The 22007-nt window shown below is 37.7% G+C and overlaps 1 protein-coding gene across 1 annotated transcript in view; it reads right to left on the bottom strand.

Annotated features, from left to right (window-relative positions):
* Positions 1–21430, bottom strand: part of LOC143248220 (uncharacterized) — a 35071-nt gene extending 13641 nt beyond the window's left edge. The window contains exons 1-2 of the mRNA XM_076496651.1: positions 21346–21430; positions 20248–20514 (exon numbers count right to left, since the gene is read on the bottom strand). Of these exons, the coding sequence (XP_076352766.1) occupies positions 20248–20297 (50 nt within the window). The 5' untranslated portion in view covers positions 20298–20514; positions 21346–21430. The remainder of the gene's footprint in view (positions 1–20247; positions 20515–21345) is intronic.
* Positions 21431–22007: the final 577 nt, after the last annotated feature.

Here is a 22007-nt window from a genome sequence, read left to right as displayed (position 1 = left end):
AGAAATACCCGGATGACGTCAGAACTTTACACAGAACAGAGGGAATCATCCTTTCAAGAAATACCCGGATGACGTCAGAACTTTAAACAGAACAGAGGGAATCATCCTTTTAAAAAATACCCGGATGACGTCAGAACTTTACACAGAACAGAGGGAATCATTCTTTCAAGAAATACCCGGATGACGTCAGAACTTTACACAGAACAGAGGGAATCATTCTTTCAAGAAATACCCGGATGACGTCAGAACTTTACACAGAACAGAGGGAATCATTCTTTCAAGAAATACCCGGATGACGTCAGAACTCAAGAAGTCCAGGTTGACAAGGGTGTCCAGCTTTCGAACCTTTGATAAGTACGTTTAGTAATGCTTCGTTGAGTAAAGATACATTTCTTTAAAAAATTTCTCTAAAATTGCTGAACGTAAAAATTAGTGATATATCATTTACATTATATCAGCATTTTAAACACAATGTCATTGTATTCTCAAGCCGTTGGTTTGTAAAACACTCGTGTTTCAACATACAGAAGTGTTAAATGCGAACATACAAACAGTTAGTGTTTATATGTAAAGCAACATTTCTTACTACCGTGGTTTGCTTTTATTGAACAGAACCATTCATCGTATTACTTCTAAAGGTATTTCTATTATTTTGTTAATGTTATTCCTCAAAAGATTGTTGTACCAGTGGTTCCATGTGAGCTGAAGCATACATAAAAATTGTTAAAGCAGCATACGCTCATTCGTTTGTTCTTCTGTCTAAAGAAACTTAGCCTATAACTTTCAAACTGTAAACAGCTCTTCGTCATGAAGTTAACAGGTATAACTATGGCACCATTATTTAATCATCTCTGATGTTCTGTTGTCAGATTTGTCTGTAATGGCGGCTTAACAAAATACCTCTAGCAATACACCCTCTTATGACATCATTGTCTCGCTATCGCCGTCTAGTGACACCTTTTGGACATCATTGTCTCTACCCCCAAAGCAGCCAATCAGTGCGCGTGTCTGAACATCTGTTCAAGCTACTTATACCATTTTATATTAAATATTAGTTTTTGATTAGTTCTCCGCCAGATAACGTGGCTGTTAATGTGAAATACCGTGATTTCATTACAAGGCGCTGCAACTCAACTAGAGCAACTGGTTTAGGGGTCGTGAATAGCAGTTTTCCAGATCATTTCTGTCCAACAGTTCTCAACTCAATGGGATTACAAAATGCAGGCTTTGCTGATTATATCAATCCTATAATATTCTCCTGGTCGAAAAATCACGTGCAATACGCTCACAGTGGACAATGGCATTGTCATCCTGAAACACAAAGTTACCGCTAAACCTTGCCTTAACATATAGCAGAAATATCGTCTCCGTGTGATGCCTGGAGGTGGCGCCATTGACGTTTTTCTGGAGGATATGAAGAGTTTTTCCACCATGATGAATAGCTGCCCAAAAAGGTACTGCACCACCTCCTGTGTCTTCCCTGTGGGAAACATAGTCTTCCCTCAGTTGTTTTCAAGGCAAACAATAAACATTAATCCTACCATCAGCTTTAACAAGACAGAAACAGGATTGATCTGAAAAGATGACATGTCAGTGTCTTAACTATGAGTTGGCATGCTGTTTTGCCCAAATAACAAGGTCATGGCGGAGAATTAAGGCTAATATCGGTTTGCAAATAGCCCTTTTTGCAAAATAACATTGTTTGTTCAATCTCCCATTCGCTGCTATTTTGGATACCCTGGAATGAACGTGTTCATGCCATTTCTGTCTTAACGTGATATGAGACGTATTTCGACCTTGACATGTTAACCTGATCAAAATAATGTCATCTCTGGCAGAAGGTTTTCAGCGTCTACCAGTAGACTTTCCTGGAACAAAGTTTCCTGTAGTCTAATATATTTCACGATTCTGGGGGTTCCAGCATACCCAGGTGGTTAAGATACTCGACTTGTGACCTGAGGGTCGCGGGTTCGAATCTCCGTCTCACAAACATGCTCGCCCTTTCAGCGTTATAATGTGACGGTCAATCCCACTATTTGTTGGTAAAAGAGTAGCCAAAGAACTGGTGGTGGGCATTGATGACCAGTTGCCTTCCCTCTAGTTTTACACTGCTAAAGTAGGAACGACTAGCTCAGATAACCCTCTTGTAGCTTTGCGCGAAATACAAAAACAAACAAACAGGATTCTTGATACAATACGCAGACAGTACCTCAAGTACTGCTCTGGTATTCTGGATACAGTACGCAGACAGTACCTCAGTTACTGCTCTGGTATTCTGGATACAGTACGCAGACAGTACCTCAGTTACTGCTCTGGTATTCTGGATACAGTACGCAGACAGTACCTCAGTTACTGCTCTGGTATTCTGGATACAGTACGCAGACAGTACTTCAGTTACTGCTCTGGTATTCTGGATACAGTACGCAGACAGTACCTCAGTTACTGCTCTGGTATTCTGGATACAGTACGCAGACAGTACCTCAGTTACTGCTCTGGTATTCTGGATACAGTACGCAGACAGTACCTCAGTTACTGCTCTAGTATTCTGGATACAGTACGCAGACAATACCTCAGTTACTGCTCTGGTATTCTGGATACAGTACGCAGACAGTACCTCAGTTACTGCTCTGGTAATTTGGATACAGTACGCAGACAATACCTCAGTTACTGCTCTGGTATTCTGGATACAGTACGCAGACAGTACCTCAGTTACTGCTGTGGTAACATTCGTTCCTTTTCTGTACAGTCGAATAACCCCTGCCACGTGACGAGGCATGACTTTCCATCAAGTAGTACAGAGAAATTGTCTGAACAAACAGTTGGTTTGTTTCGAAAAAATATTTATATAACCAAAGTTTTATACCAAACAAATGTGTGTGTTTGTTTTGACGAACAAAATAACTTATACAGATTTCAAGTCATACACTACCTTCTTTGTTATTACTGGCCCGGTATGGCCAGGTGGTTAAGGCGTGCGACTTGTAATCTGAGGCTTGCGGGTTCGCATCCCGGTCGCGCCAAACATGCTCGCCCTTTCAGCCGTGAGGGCGTTATAATGTGACGGTCAATCCCACTATTCGTTGGTAAAAGAGTAGCCCAAGAGTTGGCGGTGGGTGGTGATGACTAGCTGCCTTCTCTCTAGTCTAAATTAGGGACGGCTAGCACAGATATCCCTCGAGTAGCTTTGTGCGAAATTCAAAAAACAAACAAACAAACTGTTATTACTGTAGACAGTAACATCAATATCGGACAGTAATTTGGCCAAGACTCTATAACCTAGAATTCAGACTGATAAACACAATATTAGAACGTATGACATAGCATTCTGACAGATAAACAGGATATTAGAAGGTATAACATGGTTTTCTGACAGATAAACAGGATAATAGAACGTATGACATTGCATTCTGACAGATAAACAGGATATTAGAAAGTGCAACATAGCTTTCTGAGAGATAAATAGGATATCAGAACGTATTATATAGCTTTATGAGAGAAAAACAGAATATTATAACGTATAACATAGATTCATGACAGATAAACAGAATATTAGAAGGTATAGCATAGCTTTCTGACAGATAAACAGGATATTAGAACGTATAACATAGCTTTCTGACAGATAAACAGGATATTAGAACGTATAACATGGTTTTCTGACAGATAAACAGGATATTAGAACGTATAACATAGCTTTCTGACAGATAAACAGGATATTAGAAGGTATGACATAGCTTTCTGACAGATAAACAAGATATTAGAACGTATAACATAGCTTTCTGACAGACAAACAGGATGTCAAAAGGTATAACATAGCTTTCTGAAAGATAAACAGGATATTAAAATATATAACTTAAGACCGACAAATAACTCTCAATAAGGGCTTAAGAAGGTATAACCTACCTTTAAGACCGACAAATAACTGATAATAAGGGTTTAAGAAGGTATAACCTGGCTTTAATACTGACAAATAATTGTTAATAAGGGTTTAAGAAGGTATAACCTGGCTTTAAGACCGGCAACTAATTGTTAATAAGGGTTTAAGAAGGTATAACCTGGCTTTAAGACCGGCAATTAACTATTCATAAGGGTTTAAGAAATTATAACACAGCTTTAAGACTGACAAATAACTGTTCATCAGAGGATTAGAAGGTATAACATAGCTTTAAGACCGACAAACAACCGTTCATCAGAGGGTTAGAAGGTATAATATAGCTTTAAGACCGACAAATAACTGTTCATAAGGGTTTAAGAAATTATAACATAGCTTTAAGACCGACAATTAACTGTTCATCAGAGGGTTAGAAGGTATAATTTAACTTTAAGACCAACAAACAACTGTTAATCAGAGGGTTAGAAGGTATAATTTAGCTTTGAGAGCGACAAACAACCGTTCATCAGAGGGTTAGAAGGTATAATATAGCGTTAAGTCCGACAAACAACCATTCATCAGAGGGTTAGAAGGCATAATTTAGCTTTAAGACCGACAAACAATCATTCATCAGAGGGTTAGAAGGTATAATATAGCTTTAAGACTGACAAACAACCGTTCATCAGAGGGTTAGAAGGTATAATTTCGCTCTAAGACCAAAAAACAACTGTTCATCAGAGAGTTAGAAGCTGATGGACTGTCTCTCATTTGGGGGATAAAAGGTACGACATCTAAGAACAAAGTAATCCAGGTTTAGGTGCCGTGTGTTTGTTCCATTATAAAAAGACAGAGTGGATTGGTTGCTATAGTTGTTAAAGAAAACAGTGGTTGTCACAATGTTTTCCCATTGGTTCAGGTTTCTGTCTGTGTAACATCATCCTGTACTAATAAGACCAGTTGTTTATTATTTGAGGGGAAGTGCACTAAATAAACAGAATACTTGTTTTTAGAGGTATAAGCGTAAAGCTACACATGGGCTATACGTACTAGATGTCTCTAATTTTCAACTGAGAAACAATTTAGAAGGATGGTTGCTAATTACAGCGGTCACCGCCAACTCTTGGGCTACTCTAATCGCATTACGGTATTTATCCTTTTAAAGTTAAATTTGGTGTAACGAGACGCGAACCTCAGATCCGATCTCCGGCAGTTAATTACCTGGCGAATCCTTTTCAACAAATGAAAATAAGTTACTTACTGCCTTCTGAAACAGATTACGAAACCGAGAAATAGATATTGCGACTCGTGATCGAAACAAAGAGGTCTAAGATAGATATAACAAGGATTAGGCTAAGGAAATAGGTTTGTGTACTATATCAAAGAAACCCAACCAAGGAACTAATAGAAAGAAGGAAGGAAAGAGAGACGTGACTTGTCAGTAATTAATGAAATTATTTCGCAATGTTAAAGTTTACGCGGGTTTGATTGATAGATCATTCGATATAAAGCGACAAAACACATTTCTTCCAACGATATATTTTTAATATCATTCCTATATTTGTGATTCCGACTCTTAACCAAATATTGGATTCAAGAATTTTCTGCCTTTCTTTCATAAACATTCTTTGTCTGCTCATCTTTCTTTAAAACTCGGGTGATTCTTGCTTACTGTGTCGTCATCTCGTGACGTGTCTTTGCAACTAAAATGTCTTTTTAAATTACACAGTTTCTACTTTTTTTTTCAGACAATTCCTCACTGTCCAAGATCGCTAACAGAACGTCTGTTTTACACACAACGAAAAGTTGCTTACGTAACCTCACGTGCAACTAGTTTTATCTTAAGATTGCAGGCCCAACATTGCCAGGTAGTTAGGGTGCTCGACTCCTAATCTGAGGGTCGGGGGTTCGAACCCCTGTCTCATCAAACTTTGGAGCGTTATAATGTTACAATCAATTTCACTATTTTTTGGTACAAAAGTAACTCAAACGCTGGCGGTGAGTGGTATTGACTAACTGCCTTTCACTGCAAAATGACGGAAGCCTAGCACATTTAACCGTTGAGTAGCTTTGTGCGAAATTCAAACAAACTTTAGATTTTATGTAAAAATCTGAAATACTTTGTCAGTTGTTTTTTTTTTTAATTTCGCACAAAACTACTTGAGAATAACTGTGCTAGTCGTATCTAATTCTGAAGAGATAAACTAGAGGGAAGACAGCTAGTTAACACCACCCATCACCAATTCTTGAACTACTTATTACCATGGATAATGTTTATTTGTTTATTTTGAATTCCGCGCAAAGTTACACAAGGACTATCTGCGCTAGCCGTCCCTAATTTAGCAGTGTAAGCCTAGAGGGAAAGCAGCTAGTCATCACCATCCATCGCCAACTGTTGGGCTACTATTTTACCAACGAATAGTGAGATTGACGGAAACATTATAACGCCCCTACTGCTGATAGGGCGAGCATGTTTCGTGCGACGGAGGTTCGAGCCCGCGACCCTCGGATTGCGAGTCGAACGCCTTAACCCACCTGGCCATGCTGGACAGTACTATGGATAATAAGATTACAGTCACTTCTAGAACTGAAAGGGTAAGTATGCTCAGTGACTGGATTAGAAACCGTAGATTGTGAGTTGATAGCGCCCTATGGACCTAACCGCTAAAACTCTCTTAATACTTAAAGAACCAAAAATCAAATATTTTAGAAAGTAGCAGTTTGTGCGTAATTTTGCTTTTATATACATTTTTAATGATTTTTTTAAAAACAAACTTTAATTTAAAACAGTTACAATTTTCACGACTTGGTTTGTAACAGTTCCTTATCTGAACCTCGTGTTTCTACATTTAACAATTTATATACCTAATTTTGAGTTTGTTCTAGTGTCCACCGCTGGTACAGCTGTACATCTACGGATTTAAAACTCTAAATTCAAGGGTTCGATTTCCCCTTCGTGGACTCAGTAGAGAGCCCGAAAGGGTTTTGCTATAAGAAACCACACATACATGTACGCTTCATTCTGGTAAAGTTATTATTTCGTTTCAGGATAAATACACGAGTTATCCATAAGTAGGTCACACTGAACAACAATTTTTTTGAAAAGTTTAGCTTCCTGAAAAGTTTTTGCTGATTATGCCAGGTACCTGGTGGGTATGCACAAATATAGTTTTGGTTTTGCTTCCTGAAATGTTTTTGCTAATTATGCCAGGTACCGGGTGGGTATGCACAAATATAGTTTTGGTTTTGCTTCATCATGTAGGAACTCTGAGAAATAGACAGTTAACTGTTTACCGGCAATAACGTATTTAATTGTTTCTACTTCGCTATTAAGTTCAACATAATTAAAAGTGTTTTGCTCCTGATTTTCGTTTGTATTGAATGTCCGGTGCATCACGTTGCAGTGTCCAACAGCAGTCAGCAAGCACTGACGGGTTCCAGTTGCCCTGATATCGTTTTTCCATTGTAGCAATGTCCTGGTGAAACCTTTCACCGTGTTCGTCATTTCCAGCACCGAGATTTGCGGGGAAGAAGTCCAAGTGTGAGTGGAGGAAATGAATCTTGAGTGACATGTTGCACTTTATTGTTCTGTATGCTTTGAGAAGTTTGTCTACCAGCTGAATGTAATGTGGGGCTTTGTAATTGCCAAGAAAATTGTCAACAACGTCTTTGAAGGCTTTCCAGGCAATTTTTTCCGGCCCAACTAACAGATCCTCGAATCGCTTGTCACTTTTAACATGTCTGATTTGAAGGCCAACAAAAATGCCCTCTTTGATCTTGGCCTCAGTTATTCTTGGGAACATCTGTCTTAAATAACGAAAACCTTCGCCTTCTTTGTTCATTGCTTTCACAACATTCTTCATAAGTCCCAATTTTATGTGAAAAGTAGGCAAAAAAATCTTTGCCGGGTCGACAAGTGGTTCATGCGCCACATTTTTCTGTCCTGGAACTAACTTTTTACGGAGTAGTCAGCTCTGTCTAGAATAATGTGGCACGACTGTCTCATTCACAGATGAAACAACAGTACTTTGTGTAGCTAAGCTGCAGTCCCAGTAACAGAGCAACGACTTTCAGATCTCCACAGATATTCCAGTTGTACTTGCTGTACTGGATGTGCTTCAGCAACATTTCCATGTTCTCGTAGGTTTCTTTCATGTGTGCTGCATAGCCAACAGGTATTGAAGGGTGAACGTTGTCATGGTGTAACAGAACAGCTTTGAGGCTTAACATTGATGAATAAATAAAGAGACGCTACTCTTGCGGGTCATGGTCACAACTCAAAGCAGAGAACAATCCTTCGATACAGAGACTGTCAACTTGTGCAAAGAATTCGGTTATATCATCTTGAAGGCTTCGAAAAACAGATATTTTCGTACCTCGAGACAGAAAACACTATTCATGTTGTCTCGAACCCAGCAATTCGGCTTTTGCTTTTGACAGACCCAAATCTCTAACCAGATCGTTTAATTCTGACTGTGTTATGAGATGTGGATCGCCTGAGGAGCACGGTTCAAAATCCGGATCAGTGTCACTGCCAGTTCCCTGCATTACAGTTCCTTCATCTGGTTCGTCTGTGGTCCATTCCTCTAGTGGTTTCGGAATTGGAAGACTGTCGTCACGTGACACGGGTCTCATTGCTGAAGGCAGATTAGGGTATTCAATTGACTTTTTGTTTTTGGCAGAGAAACCAGACACATTAGTCAAACAGAAGTAACAGTCCGTCACATGGTCTTTCTGTTCTCGCCATATCATCGGGACAACAAACGGCATTGTCTTTCGAGTGCCTCTGAGCCAAGCTCTCAGGCAGACAGCACATGTCGCACAACAAATGTGAGGCACTCATTCCTGGTCTTGATCACCAATTTTACAGCCGAAGTATAGATGATATACTTTCTTCACAAGAGCAGTCACTGAGTGTCTCTAATGAACAAGCGTATACTCACACACCATCTAACGTGATATCACACACGTCACTGTTAACTTCCGTTTCACACGCCATCTAACGTGATATCACACACGTGACGGTTAACTTCCGTCTCACACACCATCTAACGTGATATCACACACGTGACGGTTAACTTCCGTCTCACACAACATCTAACATGATATCACACACGTGACTGTAAACTTCCGTCTCACACACCATCTAACGTGATATCACACACGTGACGGTTAACTTCCGTCTCACACACCATCTAACATGATATCACACACGTGACTGTAAACTTCCGTCTCACACACCATCTAACGTGATATCACATAAATCACTGTTAATTTCCGTCTCACACACCATCTAACGTGATATCACACACGTGACTGTAAACTTCCGTCTCACACACCATCTAACGTGATATCACACACGTGACGGTTAACTTCCGTCTCACACACCATCTAACGTGATATCACACACGTGACTGTAAACTTCCGTCTCACACACCATCTAACGTGATATCACACACGTGACGGTTAACTTCCGTCTCACACACCATCTAACGTGATATCACACACGTGGCTGTAAACTTCCGTCTCACACACCATCTAACGTGATATCACATAAATCACTGTTAATTTCCGTCTCACACATCATCTAACGTGATATCACACACGTCACTGTTAACTTCCGTCTCACACACCATCTAACGTGATATCACACACGTGACTGTAAACTTCCGTCTCACACACCATCTAACGTGATATCACACACGTGACAGTCAACTTCCGTCTCACACACCATCTAACGTGATATCACACACGTCACTGTTAACTTCTGTCTCACACATCATCTGACGTGATATCACACAGTTACTGTTAACTTCCGTCTCACACATCATCTAACGTGATATCATACACGTGACGGTCAACTTCCGTCTCATACACCATCTAACGTGATATCACACACGTGACTGTAAACTTCCGTCTCACACATCATCTAACGTGATATCACACATGTGACGGTCAACTTCCGTCTCACACACCATCTAACGTAATATCACACACGTGACGGTTAACTTCCGTCTCACACACCATCTAACGTGATATCACACACGTCACTGTTAACTTCCGTCTCACACAACATCTAACGTGATACCACACATCATTTAAGATGATATCACACAGTTACTGTTATGAACAGTACAGTGCTTGTGTTACCCTCAATTTAATCACTTGATTTCTGTATTGTCTACTACGTGTAGACTCCACATTTTCATAATCAGTATAGAATTTATCACGGATTTATACAAACTGATGAGTGAAAGTAAACCCGAATGTGTAAGAAGGTATCATTCACACAGTATCTCCGATATCCAGTGCCAATCAGGCCTTTCGTCAAACTCCATGTCTCTTAGACAGCTGTTTCATCATTAAGTTACTTGAGTGTATTTTTATCAACGTTGTTTAGTGTTAACTTTAAATTTTACATATCATCTATTACAACGTTTCTATTTATCTGTGAGGATTATCTGGTTTATCATACTACAGATATTATATTTCTCACTTAAAACTATTACGTCTCCTCCTTCCCTAGTGGTACTGCGATAAGTCTGAAGGCGTTTAACTCTAGAACTGCGTTTAGATACCTGTGTTGAGCAGAATATAAATAGCCCTTTTGTGTTTAATTACAAACAAACGTAGAGCGGTTTGTGCTTTCCTAACACTAAACGTTGGTTTCGTCTCTGAAGTTGGTGTTTTATCTTCTAGATATATTTTTTTGCTGATTGTACGGTTTCTGAGTTTCAAGACTACGCAGTATTGTAAGAGTACCAGCTGTAGAACCAGTCTGTTTTAAACGTGTGTGGTTGCTATAAATACGCTAGAAGACATCAGTTTGGATTGAATGTACATGGTTACTATAACTACGCTAGAAGACATTGGTTTGGATTGAATGTACATGGTTACTATAACTACGCTAGAAGACATCAGTTTGGATTGAATGTACATGGTTACTATAACTACGCTAGAAGACATTGGTTTGGATTGAATGTACATGGTTACTATAACTACGCTAGAAGACATCGGTTTGGATTGAATGTACTTGGTTACTATAACTACGCTAGAAGACATTGGTTTGGTTTGAATCTACATGGTTACTATAACTACGCTAGAAGACATCAGTTTGGATTGAATGTACTTGGTTACTATAACTACGCTAGAAGACATTGGTTTGGTTTGAATGTACATGGTTACAATAACTACGCTAGAAGACATCGGTTTGGATTGAATGTACATGGTTACTATAACTACGCTAGAAGACATTAATTTGGTTTGAATGTACATGGTTACTATAACTACGCTAGAAGACATCGGTTTGAATTGAATGTACATGGTTACTATAACTACGCTAAAAGACATCAGTTTGGATTGAATGTACTTGGTTACTATAACTACGCTAGAAGACATTGGTTTGGATTGAATGTACATGGTTACTATAACTACGCTAGAAGACATCGGTTTGGATTGAATGTACATGATTACTATAACTACGCTAGAAGACATCAGTTTGGATTGAATGTACTTGGTTACTATAACTACGCTAGAAGACATCAGTTTGGATTGAATGTACATGGTTACTATAACTACGCTAGAAGACATCAGTTTGGATTGAATGTACTTGGTTACTATAACTACGCTAGAAGACATCAGTTTGGATTGAATGTACATGGTTACTATAACTACGCTAGAAGACATCAGTTTGGATTGAATGTACATGGTTACTATAACTACGCTAGAAGACATCAGTTTGGTTTGAATGTACATGGTTACTATAACTACGCTAGGAGACATTGGTTTGGATTGAATGTACTTGGTTACTGTAACTACGCTAGAAGACATTGGTTTGGATTGAATGTACATGGTTACTATAACTACGCTAGGAGACATTGGTTTGGATTGAATGTACTTGGTTACTATAACTACGCTAGAAGACATCAGTTTGGATTGAATGTACTTGGTTACTATAACTACGCTAGAAGACATTGGTTTGGATTGAATGTACTTGGTTACTATAACTACGCTAGAAGACATCAGTTTGGTTTGAATGTACATGGTTACTATAACTACGCTAGGAGACATTGGTTTGGATTGAATGTACATGGTTACTATAACTACGCTAGAAGACATCAGTTTGGATTGAATGTACATGGTTACTATAACTACGCTAGAAGACATTGGTTTGGATTGAATGTACATGGTTACTATAACTACACTAGAAGACATTGGTTTGGATTGAATGTACATGGTTACTATAACTACGCTAGAAGACATTGGTTTGGATTGAATGTACATGGTTACTATAACTACGCTAGAATTGAGTATCGTAATTGAGTATCTGCCTCTATTCCCCAAAATCACGACGTTGTGTTTCTGGAAACTTGTCACTGACCATTACTTGATGTATCTTGTTACATCTTGAAACAATTCTCTTTAGGTTGTGTTTGTTTGTTAATTATTAGCACAATACTGCACAACGAACCACTTGTGCTCTGTCCACTGTAAAGAATCGAACCCTGGATTTTAATGTTGTAGTCCATCTGAAAACTATTCTCTTTAGGTTGTGTTTGTTTGTTAATTATTAGCACAATACTTCACAACAAACTATTTGTGCTTTGTCCACTGTAAAAAATCGAACCCTAGATTTTAGTCCTGTAGTTCCATATACTTATCACTGTCTCACAGCTGGACTACCTCAGCAAAAGAGAGAAACTGTATCTGTGCTGACAGCTTCCCATGACAACTGAAGATTCAAATTGCTATTCAGGTGGAAACTGTTTTTAAACTAATAATCAAAACAGAAACTTGTGACTTCTGATAAAAATAGTTGACACGTACACCGGAACTGAAACCAGAATCAGCATTAATTCAAAAAATGGTCTTAATGTTTTCTTGCTCAACTTACCCAAACCTGTGTTATATTTTTGTAAGATATGACCTCTTATATCACCAAGCTGTTGTTTTTGTACCATATGTTCGTACATCTGACCCTTTATCCTAACTTCGCGGGTTGTGTAAAATGTGTTGATAATATTAAAACCGAGAACAAATAACTGGCTATTAGCAAAGAATAAATAATTTAAACAAACATGGAGCTTATTGTATCCACATTGTTGTAGCAGAAAAAATATCCCTCAACAAGGATTATTATTAAAGTATTGAGGGTGACTAATCCTCCTTCACCTTTACTCGAGCGGAATCCTCTTAAAAACAACCACATTCTACTTGTGTCTCAGTTCAACTTACTAAAGTTCGTTATTTTTGTTGTCTTAATCAGTAATTCGTTAACTGTTTTACCAAATTCAAGACACGACTTACTGTTTGGTTTCTCCACGTTTAGACTTGAATGGTAATTTCTTTCCTAGGATGATTTTAATTTTATTCGGTGCTGTTTTCTTGTCACTCTATATTTGTTTATTTTTATTTCTTGTTTTGTCATCTTCCACTGATTTTAAAGCAGACAGAATATTGTCGTGTGTAAGAATTTTTATGCTAATATTTAGAAACCAAAATGATTAGTTCGTTTGTTGAATATCGCACAACTCGAGGGCTATCTGTGCTAGCCGTCCCTAATTTAGCAGTGTAAGACTAGAGAGCTAGTCATCACCACCCACCACCAACTCTTGGGCTACTCTTTTACCAACGAATAGTGGGATTGACTGTCACATTATAACGCCCTCACGGCTGAAAGGGCGAGCATGTTTGGCGCGACAAGAATGCGAACCCGCGACCCTCGGATTACGAGTTGCACGCCTTAACACGCTTGGCCATGCCGGGCCAGATTAGTTCGTACTGAAAAATTGCACATAAAAAGATGTAGCTAGTATAAGGGAAAACTACTTACAGTCACCATGTCATGTGTCATGTTGCATTCTCCATGTTTATGGGTTTAAAGTCTGGTTAGAGAACATGATTCTTACATATGTTGTATCTTTAAAAAATCGTGTATTATTTTACACACTCCGTGTTTATAGGTTCAAAGTCTTGTAACGGAATGTGATACTTACATACATTGTAGCTATAAGGCCACGTGAAATGTTCTTTTCTTTTGTAAATATGGTCGAACTTCAAGAGTTCTTTGGACAGTTGTCGCCAATTGTATATCGATTTGTTTTGTTTTCTTTTTCACATAATTTTACAAAGATGAGCTTCGACTAAAATTATCATTAAATTATAAACGAAGTTAAAAATATATATTTTTGTTTGTTTTTTGAATTTAGCTACATAAGGGCTATCTGCACTACCTGCCCCTAATTTTGAATTGATAGAGTAAAGGCAAGGCAATTAATTAAGAACAACCATCGCCAACTGTTGGGCTACTTTGTACTAATTAAAATGATATTAATTGCAACATTGTATATCCCTCATTGCCGATAGGTCGAGCATGTTCGGCGAGATGATTCGAACTCGAAGATTGCAAGTCCAACTACATCACAGAATATTAAGTGAAGATAGCGCTTCGAAACACGTGCAGTCAGCGGTTGAGAATCTGGTCGTAATTAAAAAAATCTTTATTATTACTAAACTAAAGTAAAAGTAGTTGCTTCACTCTCTTTTATTAATGCGCATGATCTGGAACGTGCCTTTCGAAGAACGGTATAGATCGGGTTAGAACTCTTAGATAATGAAGCGCGTATAGTTAAAATTTGTTGACAGTCAAGTAAAAGCTTAGTTAAGATAAACAAGTGTTATTAAATGTGTGGGTTGCTCAAATTCAATTTCGTTTGTGCACTAGTATGGAAGGAATGACGAATGTTTCAAGTTGAATTGTCACTTTTTACAGAAACAAAGACCTAGAAACAGCAAGTGACACGAGTCTCGTAGTTTACATGTGAAATTAATCCACGTGTATTCCAGTTTTCAGCACTTCTTTTTGCTAATACCACATATACCTGGTCCATCATTGCCTAGTGATTAGGACGCCTGACTAATAATCTGAGGATCGTAGGTTCAAATCCCCGTCACACCAAATATGCTTGCCCCCTTCAACCATGGCAGCGTTATAATATCATGGTCAATCCCACTATTCCTTGTAAAAGAGTAGCCCAAGAGTTGGTGGTGGGTAGTGATGACTAGCTGCCTTCTCTCTAGTTTTACACTGCCAAATTAGGGACGGCTAGCAATGATAACCCTCGAGTAGCTTTGCGTGAAATTCAAGACAAACAAACAAACTACACACATCTCATCAACTATCGTTGTACCTACGTTTGCACTTCCCCACTAAGACTACAAATCGTTACATTACTACTGATATCACAGCCTAATATCCAACCTCAAAGACTCCTGCAAACAAATAAAGTTCTTATAAGATCCTAACAGGACACTTTACCAGAACAGACCTCAAACAGGAGACTTTACCAGAACAGATCCCAAACAGGAGATTTTACCAGAACAGACCCCAAACAGGAGACTTTACCAGAACAGACCCCAAACAGGAGACTTTACCAGAACAGACCCCAAACAGGAGACTTTACCAGAACAGACCTCAAACAGGAGATTTTACCAGAACAGACCCCAAACAGGAGATTTTACCAGAACAGACCCCAAACAGGAGATTTTACCAGAACTGACCCCAAACAGGAGACTTTACCAGAACAGACCCCAAACAGGAGACTTTACCAGAACAGACCCCAAACAGGAGACTTTACCAGAACAGACCCCAAACAGGAGACTTTACCAGAACAGACCCCAAACAGGAGATTTTACCAGAACTGACCCCAAACAGGAGATTTTACCAGAACAGACCCCAAACAGGAGACTTTACCAGAACAGACCCCAAACAGGAGACTTTACCAGAACAGATCCCAAACAGGAGATTTTACCAGAACAGATCCCAAACAGGAGATTTTACCAGAACAGACCCCAAACAGGAGACTTTACCAGAACAGACCCCAAACAGGAGATTTTACCAGAACAGATCCCAAACAGGAGATTTTACCAGAACAGACCCCAAACAGGAGACTTTACCAGAACAGATCCCAAACAGGAGACTTTATCAGAACAGACCCCAAACAGGAGACTTTACCAGAACAGACCCCAAACAGGAGACTTTACCAGAACAGACCCCAAACAGGAGACTTTACCAGAACAGACCCCAAACAGGAGACTTTACCAGAACAGACCTTTTTTTCAAACCTTCCCCACATCAACCTTTATATCCAGTCGCGAGTTTGGTACAAGATATATATCTTGGAACTGCAGTTCTTTTGTTACTTTGTTGTTAAACACAGAGCTGCATGAGGGCTATCTGTGCTAAGCCCACGACGAATTTTGAAACTAGGTTTCTTGCAGTATAAATTCGCAGTTTTGTTTGTTAACTTTCATACAGGTCTCACTTGTCATTATATACAAAATAAACTATATTATTTATTGATGGGCTGCCAACATCTGTGTTAACTTATACAAGTTGGGTTAGGTATATTTCGAAACACGTTACAAAAGTTTCGTTACTTTAGTGTATTTCGGTGTAATAATTTAAAATAGTCGTCACTTGCTAACAGATAAAAACTATTGACATTTCAATATTAAGTAATAATTCATATTGGACTAAATAATGTTAAAAAGTTAAAATAAGTGTTTTCATTTCAGTATTTTCATAGTGTACTAAAAACTTACCGAACGTACAAATTGTGAAAGTTAATCTTTTTCACCTTCATGTTGTTTCGAATGTTTTTTTATTGCACTGTTGTTCGAATTTAGCTCAGAGGTTTTAAAATAAGGCACGTTGTTTATGTTTGCTGAAAACTACGAAGACAAAAAAATATGTAATAACTAAATCAGTATCTGTTCGAATTACTCAAACTTTTTGTCCGTATCGTAATGAGCCCAAATATTTTCCTTTTGAGTAGATTCAGACTACGTTTCAGTGTTAACTGAAGCTAGAAAGAATAAAACCTGATCGGTGTTATTGAAATTAAACCCTTCATCCTTATTTTGTGGATTTACAGCCTCAAAAAATGTTGGTAATTTAATACTATGTTTCAAGCCGCTGTTTTAGTTGGGCTCGGCATGGCCACGTGGTTATGGCACGAGACTCATGATCCAAGGGTTGCGGATTCCAAACCCTGTCGCACCAAACATGCTCGTCATTTATGCCATGGGTCGTTATAATGTTATTGCCAATCCCACTATTTGTTAGTAAAAGAGTAGCCCAAGAGTTTGCGGTGGTTGTTGATGAATAGCTGCCTTCCCCTAGTTTGAGACTGATAAATTACGGACGGCTAGCGGAGATGGCTTTGCGCGAAAATTAAAAAAAAAAACAAGCAACTTGTTTTAGTTATATAATTTATTTATCTTGATATCAGTACACGCTTTGATGTTTTTCTGGGGTGTTTGTTTTTTAGCCTCACAAGCCTTTGACTTACCGCTGTGCAACTGTGGGGATTCAGGGGTGGAAACTTTTTGTGCAAGTGAATGCATAGAAATTCCCTTTTATTTCACTTTTATCTTACGTAAACATATAACTGAGAAATTAAATCGTTTAAGGAATTCGTCTTGTAAAAACACATAATCTTCCTAAACATACGAGTAGTCATAATAACACACGATTCCATCCGAATATCAAGCCATGTTTTATACAACAATAACATTCAATCCAAGCCATGTTTTATACAACAATAACATTCAATCCAAGCCATGTTTTATACAACAATAACATTCAATCCAAGCTATGTTTTATACAACAATAACATTCAATCCAAGCCATGTTTCATACAACAATAACATTCAATCCAACACTGAAAATCAAGCCATGTTTTACACAACAATAACATTCAATCCAACGCTGAAAATCAAGCCATGTTTTATACAACAATAACATTGAATCCAACGCTGAAAATCAAGCCATGTTTCATACAACAATAACATTCAATCCAACATTGAAAACCGAGCCATGTTTTATAGAACAATAACATTCAATCCAACACTGAAAATCAAGCCATGTTTTATATAACAATAACATTCAATCCAACACTGAAAATCAAGCCATGTTTTATAGAACAATAACATTCAATCCAACACTGAAAATCAAGCCATGTTTTATATAACAATAACATTCAACCCAACATTGAAAATCAAGCCATGTTTTATATAACAATAACATTCAATCCAACTCTAAAAATCAAGCCATGTTTTACACAACAATAACATTCAATCCAACATTGAAAACCAAGTCATGTTTTATACAACAATAACATTCAATCCAACAAGGAAAACTAAGTCAAGTTTTATACGACAATAACATTCAATCCAACATTGAAAACCAAGCCATGTTTTATACAACAATAACATTCAATCCAACTCTAAAAATCAAGCCATGTTTTACACAACAGTAACATTCAATCCAACATTGAAAACCAAGCCATGTTTTATACAACAATAACATTCAATCCAACAAGGAAAACTAAGTCAAGTTTTATACGACAATAACATTCAATCCAACATTGAAAACTAAGCCAAGTTTTATACGACAATAACATTCAATCCATCATCGAAGATCAAGAAACGTTAAGTCAGTGTTAGCTGAATATAACTAGCTATATATGCTTTATAAAGAACACTGTTAAAACACTGAGTCTTCGGAACCTGGCCTTCTTTGTCAAACCCACTTTTACATATTTCACTTATATAGGAACTGTAAATTATGTCATATTAACTTTCTCAACCATTCTTATTCTACAAATCCTTGCTACGTTACTGAAACATATTTATCTGTGTTACTTGAGAATGAAGTAATTAGTCCGTTAGAATTCTAGTGAATTATTGTGAGACCATGATGTGGCTATTCTGTAAAATAGAAGTTTAATTTCGTAGAATGGTTACTGTCGTTTTACATTCGGGTTTAAGATTAAATTATAATTGTGGTTTGATTTTAAAACAGCCAGTTACATGTGATTAAATTAAATAGTTTGTTTTTTTCTGTTCTATAACTATTTAATATTTGTTTGTTAATTTAGCACAAACCAACTCAAGGATCTATCTTTTCAGTGTCCAGCACAAATATCGAAACCAGGTTTTAAACATTATAGCCCACACCATGAGCCATTACGGGTGGGTGGGCAGCTTTTTTCTGAGATTGTCTTAAAATGATAAAAGTACAATTATAAAAGAAAAGTCGGAAACCAAACCATTACCTACTTATAATAGGTAGTGTGGTGTGCGTGTGTTTTATTATATCAAAGCTGCGTCGGTCTATTTGCTGTATCCTTGGAGGGAAATCGAACCCCTGATTTTTGCGTTGTACATCCAAAGATCTACCGCTGTCCTACTAGGGTTGGGACAATAGTCAGAATGTAAACGCATGTTTTATAATAGGTATTTAGACTTGTGCTAACTTTATTTAACTATTTAAAAACATTCTGTATCATAGATCTTACACTATTTAGGATATCATTCTGTAATGACTGTTGTGTGAGGAGTTCGCCACGTGAATCACAAGGAACTGACAATTGTGAAAAAGTTAAACACGGCTATTTGGCTTTCCAAGATAAATAATGATGCGGCTAATTTGTCTCATCTCTCCAGTGGTTACTGATCATTCATTAAAACTCAAGCGTTATCTGTGTTCTGTCCACTAAGTGTATCGAAACTAAGTCCGCAGACATGCAAGCAGGTGAGCAGCATTATTCGTCAGACCGAAAACAAATTTACCCTATAGATTCTGTGCATTCAACTTCAACTATCTTACGGTTTAACTATACAGTGAATGTTTAATACTTAAACTAGTGCCTCAATAACTTCACCTTGTGTACAGTACTGATAATAAATTTATATTCGTTTTGAAACAGTGGGCAAATTGGTTTGGTTTGTATTGAAATTCGCGCAAATCTACTCGAGGGCTATCTACTCTAACCAGTGATGTTGAGAAAACCCACTTGTAGAGAAAAATATATATGTAAAAACGGCTCGTTTGGGTTGAGAAAACTTTTTACGTAGAAACTCTACGTTTTTACATATATATTTATCTGCTCTAGCCGTCCCTAATTTAGCACTGTAAGACTAGGGGGAAAGCAACTCTTGGGCTACTCTTTTACCAACGAATAGTGAGATGGAACGTCACATTATAACGCTCCCACGGCTGAAAGGGCGAGCATGTTTGGTGTGGCAGGGATCAGTGGCACAATATCAGTAAATATTGGCAGAATGTACTATGATATGACAATGATAATTCAACGTAAGTAAAATAGTGTTTCATACTTAGTTAGAAGTGATATTTATAAAAAGACAACCTAGTAAACACGATGGCTATTGGTAAGAATATAAAACGTCGTATTTATCTAACTTACCAATTAGGCCTGGCCTACAACCTAAATAACTTATAATATGTGCCATCTTTTATTTCAAGTTATTTAGTTAATAAAAATAAAAAAGTAAAACAACAGATTTTATATACTTACTGTGTACCGTGGCACAATTTTTTTGTTGTTTCTATGTACAAATAGGGCATCTTGGCTGGTAGTGCAATTGGTGTCTTGTCATTGAAGAAAGGTATTTGCAGATATAAACACGACAGTAAATCAGTGTCTTCGGTTTTCTCGACACGTTAGGCCTGCCTGTCGTTCGAGCCACCAACTCTCTTCTCAGCAGACGATTCAAACCAACTTCTCACGCACATGCGCTTTACTGGCAGACTTCGCGAACGACGGGTTCAATATTTTTAAAATCTAGTAAAATGTATTATAAGTCTTAAACTATGAACAAAGCATTTTTTTAAATTAATGAACCGATACTTTTACGAACTTACAACGCTAAAACCCGAGATTCGATATCCTTATGTAGATATAGTGCAGATAGACTTTTGTTTAGTTTTGTAACACTAAAATAGCAACAACTATTTCCTTACAACTGTTTTCTGTTTACATGTTTCTTACTCTTTTAAATAAATTGTATTTTCTATAAAATCGCTCATTTATGTATAAACTAAATAAGGTTTATTCAAAACAAACCACTTCGCCTCTTTTCTGTTTTAGATACTTGAAAAACAGCACATTAAAACTAGTATGCCCACTTTAGTACTACTAAATAATTTTGGGATTGAACCTTCAGCTAAAAATCGTAACACTAGCAGTTTCCTTAAATATTCTTTTGCAATTAATGTTAAGTATTTGGTATTTTCAACCTCAATGGTCAGACATAACCATTCGTTATTTAGCACTACTGCTGACCAGAGAGAAGGTATTCTGACAGCAGCAGCCTGCACGGTAACTTTCAAACAGGAAGCGTGTTAGGCAACATTTCATTCATTGATTTTGACCGTCTGACACGCAGTGGCTCAATTTAGTTTGGACGTCAGGTTATAGTTTAGAATCTTGCTTCGGAAGATGTTAAATGTATTTAATATTTTAGACTATTTTAGGTCCCCAGATGGGTCAGTGGTAAGGTTACAGACTTACTACGTCAAAATCCGGCGTTAGATAACTCGCAGTGCGCACTGAAGAAAGCCCTTTGAAGCTTTTAAAACAAACGAACGAATAAACGACTTCGGATATACTAACCTTCAAGAAAGTGTCTACTTGTGTCGTAAAACACAGTTTTGTGTGTGTGTGTGTGTGTGTGTGTCCTCTGAAAACTTCTTTCAACTAGACTGCCTAATACAGTAATAATTTCAGTAGGTGACACGAAAATAGGTAAAGTGCGACAAATATCTGAGAAGCGCGTGACGAAATAAAATATTCACAAATTCATTAGTGGGGAAGTCAACAGTGGGGTCCACAGTGACGAAATAAAATATTCACAAATTCATTAGTGGGGAAGTCAACAGTGGGGTCCACAGTGACGAAATAAAATATTCACAAATTCATTAGTGGGGAAGTCAACAGTGGGGTCCACAGTGACGAAATAAAATATTCACAAATTCATTAGTGGGGGAAGTCAGCAGTGGGGTCCACAGTGACGAAATAAAATATTCACAAATTCATTAGTGGGGGAAGTCAGCAGTGGGGTCCAGAGGGAAAAAAAATGATTATAAAAAAAAAAGTTTGTAGTTTAACATTTAACAAAACTTTTTTCGCAGAGAAGTAAAATTACACGGGGATGTTATGGTATGTTTGTAAACACAAACCCTGCATTTGTTATCACCAGGGGCGCAGCCATGACCTAATGTCTAATCAGTCAAATCAGCTGTTCAAACTTTGATTTACTAGGATTGTGAGGATGG

The sequence above is a fragment of the Tachypleus tridentatus genome, chromosome 4 (assembly GCF_004210375.1).
Source record: "Tachypleus tridentatus isolate NWPU-2018 chromosome 4, ASM421037v1, whole genome shotgun sequence".
NCBI lineage: Eukaryota > Metazoa > Arthropoda > Merostomata > Xiphosura > Limulidae > Tachypleus > Tachypleus tridentatus.
Note: the sequence above shows the minus strand (reverse complement) of the source record. Positions and strands in the feature narration are given on the sequence as shown.